We start from the raw sequence: 5320 nt of genomic DNA on the forward strand, positions 1-5320 counted from the left end.
AAATATCTGCGCCTACATTATTCATCTAATTCGTGGTACCGTGACAGATGATTAAAAAGAAGGGTACCTAAATGGAAAAGGAGGATGCATACGATTGGCTGTTAGTGAATCGTAGAATATCCACGATAGGCCAATATAAAGGCCAGATGCGAGACTACGTTCGTTGTGCAGGACCAGGCCAGTCCACGTTGTCTCTGCGTCCGGAGTGTAATGAGGGGAGGCCACGGACGGAGTACCTCTGATAGTTTAGAATGCAACAGCTGTCGGCGAAGTACACCTGCAGTTAGATATCGGCTAATGCAGAGCCAATTCCTTTGAAGAGAACTCCCCGGCCTCTGATGGAGGTTTGGCATTGCGTGAAAATCTATCTGATGATGGGACACTCGTTTTGTAGCCGTGTTTCATTGTAGGAAGAATACCTCGAAATTGCTCTAGTCAGGTTCATTGGCAATGGGCCGCGCCAATTACTGTACATTCATTACCAATTGCGAGACAACAAAAGCCATGGCCGCCAAGATCCCAGACGATGTGGAGGAACTTGCGAAGGCAAAGGGCATCGAACTGGTCGAAAGTACTTCTTCGGTTTCTAAGGGGAAGTGTATGGACTGTAAAGGCCCGCTCCTTGAAGGAACCGGTACCTGGTATGAGGAGCAGATTATATACTTCGAGGAGCCAATGGTTAAATATTGGATCGTTTGGAGCAAGCAACTGAGGCCCGCTGCCTACAGCTGGCCGATGGGCGAGCGGAAATACCGTTGTCACAAGTGTTTTAACGACTTCAACGACGCCCGGACAAAAATGACTGCGACTCGTGAACAGGCTACGAAAGCTGCCTCAAAGAGGGGTATCAAGCTCTTCAGCGATGGCCCGTATTTCCCGGGCAGGGAGAGACGTCGATGCAAAAAGTGTTCTGTCCCACTGACAAACAAGGGTTGGTACTCAAGTGGAGACACATCGAAAAACAACAAGCCGGTGTACGTCTGCTGGGATGTCAGGGATGGCACTTTGGTTCCTCTTGCATACAAAGTCGCGGGAGAAATCGAGGCGTACGTGTGCCATGACTGTTACAAGAAAAATGGTAAGATAGTTTGAGAACTTTGGCACGCCAAAAATGATAGACAAGGTCGAACAAGGATATTCTCAGTTGGTTTCTGTTTTACGTCGTGTATTATACGTGTATCATTCTCTTCCTTTCGACTAAATTCATGCCCGGTAACTGGCCGCATCGTCAGTTGATAAACATGTACAGTGATTTAACATGTATTTCTCTCACATACAGAACAAGCATGATGTGATGCGAAGCTTTTTTATTGCATACAAACGATGGTTGTGGTACAATTGCCGAGGAAATAACATCAAATCGGTGACACCATTTTCTCCTTAAATGACCGCTGGATCAGCCGTCTCTTTCGTACATTGTTATTTCCGATTGCGTTAAATGTGGAATGATAATGATCATCCGTTAATTAGATACTTATAATTTACTGATGTCATCAACGTAATAGGCACTTGTTTGACTCATCAAGTCTAAATATCAGCGGAATTAACAATATTATGTGTAGTGATTGTTTGCAGGCGAGACAATGGACACGCTGGGCCCTACGCCAATTTCGTAGGAGGAATGACACCATGCCATTGTCGAGAGGATATAATTAGATCGAAACGCATATTTAGAGACGCAGTAAGCGATATTGACTTGGTAACAAAATATTTCATCTCTATAAATAGTTCTATATCCGCAACTCTCTCAGCTGATTTCATTTTCCATTATATTTTCGCCACATACGCAGTTGGATAGCTTGAAGTCGCAATCCTGGAGGTCGTCAGGGACTTATCCGAACCACCATTATACTCCCAAATGTTTGGTTCTAAGAGTTTCATCAGAGAAATGTCCATGTCTGGGTCTTCCTCAAAGTTGGAAAAGTTAGAAGATGCGGCCCTGACGGATGATTTATACGCAGTACAGCAGATTATCAAGAAAAAGAAAAAGAAGATTCGTATTCGGAAGGCGTACGAGCCATGCGGGCGGATTCGCTGCGGCGACTGCGGCGGATGTCTTCCCGAAGGGACTTGGTACGTCGAGGAGATGCTGTACTACGATGAACCGATGATCAAGTACTGGTTCCCCTGGGACGGTGACCTGCGCCCTGCAGCCTACAGCTGGCCTTTCGAAGATAAGGAGTACCTCTGCACGAAGTGCTTTAACGACCGTGACGACTCTCGAACCAAGATGACGGCAAGTCGGCCGGAGGCGTTGCAAGCCGCGGCGAAGTGTGCCATCAAGTTGCACGAAGGCGGACCGTTCTTTCCCGGCAGGCAAAAGCGTCACTGTAAACGTTGCAGCGTCATTCTCACAAACCGTGGATGGTATCTGAGCGATGATACCACGAAGAACAATGTTCCTGTGAATGTCTGTTGGGACCTTCAAAAGAGTGAGTTGATGCCAATAGCGTATAAAGTTCGCGGACCTGCTGAAACATATATCTGCTTCAGGTGCTTCAAGGAATGTGACGAGAAGATCGATGTGGCTTCTTTAGCTCAGAGTACAGACCAGGAGGGGCAGGACCGTCGAGGCTCTGCTCCATTTTATCTTGGGGAGTGACCTTCGACCAAACTGCATCATATCAAAACATTTATACGGACACGATCATAATCACTTTTCAGCCGAACAAAATGTAAACCTTTCGGTTCATAATGACTGATTAGATAAGAGAGTCACGACAAGGATGTTCTGCGTGACACAGTGAGTCTGTCACAAGGGCGACGTCTAAAAACGCTACGGGAAATTTCAGGGAAAAATATCGAGTAGGCGTCGTCTTAGATGTTAATCGGTTCTCCGCCCTTCAAATTTGATGACACCCTGCCTGAAGTTTGTCCTGTGTAAAAGTCAAAACATGTGAAAACATAGTGAAAACAGATTGACAATTCTCTGAACCGGGATTTGCACTGGTCTTAACAAATATTCAAGCCAATAGAACATTATATGACAGGACCTAGACATAAAATGAACAGCCTTTGATATGTTGAATCTTCTTTAAAGTATGGTTGACATAAACATTTGTGTCGGTATGAATTGCTTACAATTTCTTAGGTTCACTTTTATGGAAAACGACCTCAACCAAATACGTGGACACTAAGAGCTACTAGATTCAGCAGGATGGCATCAAAAAAGAGACCAACAAAACCTCTGGACGAAGAGTTTTTAGCATTGCAACAATTGGCTGCGAGGAAGGGTATCAAAATCAATGCTTCGTTTGGCTCAACTGGTACCAACAAATGCGTGGACTGTGAAACTTGCCTACGAAGCGGAAAATGGTACTCCGAGGACATCGTGTACAACGAAGAACCAATGATCAAATTCTGGTTGAACATTGGGAGTGATTTCAAGATGGTTTCCTACTGTTGGCCGTCAGGAGATAGGAAGTATCTCTGCCCAAAGTGCTTCGATATCCGCGATGAAGCCCGCCTGAAACATACCGCGAGTCGCGAGGCTGCACTTCAAGCCGCGACATCATCAGGGATAAAGCTCGACCCAAATCCTGGACCTTACTTCCCCGGGCGGGGCAAGCGGCGCTGTCTGTATTGTCAAGATTCCCTGTCCACCCAGGGATGGTACTTCAGTAGTGTGAAGAGTAAGAATGGCATTGCTATGTCCGCCTGCTACGATGTCGGCCAGACGATGGGCTCCCTGATCCCCATTGCATACAAGGTCAAGGCCGCGGTGGAGGATACGTATGTCTGCCGGAACTGCTATATGGCTTGCGATGGGGATATAGAGTTGTGAGGAAAGTGAGGTAATGTGCTTCATAGAATTCGCATTCGGAACTTGTCGTTCACGATGGGCTCTGGAAACTTAAACATTTTTAGATAGATATTGCATGTTTAGCAGGATATTACGCGATGGATTTAGTGACTGTTGTATAGCTGCCGTACGTACATGTAGTTGCAATCAGTCCTTTTGATTACACGATGTACTACAGAACCTTAGGGATTAGGTCAAGGATTAGGTCTTATGTCACCTCTACTCGTTCTCAAATTCGTGATCAAGGTTCGGACAGAATTTGTGGGTTTGAAAGAAGATAGAAAGTTGATAGATTTTCACTTCGTGGACGGCCGGTGTAACGTCTTTGGGGGTTTCCGTTTCTGAACGTCTCCCTTCGTTGTTAAGGAATGCTGAAAAACAAATCGACACGTTTTTCTCCTTGGTGTTTCCCCTTGTTTACAAGATCGCTGTCTATTTTATGGAAACTTAAATATGGGGACAACCACAGGTGTTAAAACGGACTGGCTGCACTTGGTACAGTTACGAGATAAAGTAACAGGACACCGGCGCTGCTTTTACGCCGTGAATTGGGTGAAAAGCGTCTTAAAAATGAATTGACCTTCGACCCTTTTTCTCGACAGTTGCGGAGAATTGCAGCAGGCGATGGTGGAGCAGGCAACTGACACTGGTAGGCCTATACGAGGGTTGAACAGACGTTTTGCTGCTGCTAGCTTCTCATGCTAGTTATGACGCTGCCTACTATAATCCTTCTAGAATGTTAAAAAGTCCCATCTTGAGAATTGTATATACATGTACCTACATTTTCCTTACATTAAGATTGTATTCCGTTTATAAGCATGTTCATATTCAATGCCAATGTATATATATTCGTACACACACAAAAGTAAAAGTAATAAATCATTTACTGTCAATGGCTTTAGTTGCTATATGTCACATTAAGGACAATCGCTGAATTGGTCTGAATCAATGGGTCAGGCAAATTTCAAATTGGCACTTGGAACTGGAGATGATCGATAGTCGAGCCCTCCGTATGGTTATGAACAGGGAACACTGCGAAATGTACACAAAGTCAACAAGAAGTCAGTGATGACCATTGGACAACTACGGTGCCGAGCAATGATTGTCTATCCAAATTCAAAATGTTGATGGTATCGAACGACCACTACCGTTTCTTGAATATTCAGCAGAAACGGTCGTAGACAGGTGAAATTACATAAGATTAAATGTATTGTACGTGGTCCTTTTAGATACACTTTGAGCATAAAACTAAGTGTCCTTGTTACGGGGGTTCCCAATGGGATTGACATGAAAGACAGCACAGCCGCTGAGCATATCACCAAGCCTTGATAAAGACTTCATTAATTGTCGATATCGCCGATAAATAGATAAAAGTGAGTTTTGTTTAAAAAAAGTTTAAGTTTCTCCCAACAGGCAGCGCGTCCGTACGCACAAAATTAAAACTGGCCATCATCGACCACTGCCCTCTTTTGTAATCTTATTAAAATACGAACGAGGAAGTTCAACTTTGTCAGTGGT

General features: G+C 44.6%; 1 protein-coding gene across 1 annotated transcript; it reads left to right on the forward strand.

Annotated features, from left to right (window-relative positions):
• The first annotated feature begins 395 nt into the window (after positions 1–395).
• LOC135488500 (uncharacterized) lies at positions 396–4695 on the forward strand. Its single transcript, XM_064773133.1, has 2 exons — positions 396–1078; positions 1791–4695. The coding sequence occupies exon 2, from the start codon at positions 1859–1861 to the stop codon at positions 2600–2602; it is 744 nt and encodes a 247-aa protein (XP_064629203.1). The 5' UTR covers positions 396–1078; positions 1791–1858; the 3' UTR covers positions 2603–4695.
• Positions 4696–5320: the final 625 nt, after the last annotated feature.

This window comes from Lineus longissimus, chromosome 5 (genome assembly GCF_910592395.1).
Source record: "Lineus longissimus chromosome 5, tnLinLong1.2, whole genome shotgun sequence".
Taxonomy (NCBI): Eukaryota; Metazoa; Nemertea; class Pilidiophora; order Heteronemertea; family Lineidae; genus Lineus; species Lineus longissimus.

Bases quoted from the DNA above. Each gene is read 5' to 3' on its own strand.
- LOC135488500 (XM_064773133.1), top strand. From the start codon at position 1,859: ATGTTTGGTTCTAAGAGTTTCATCAGAGAAATGTCCATGTCTGGGTCT.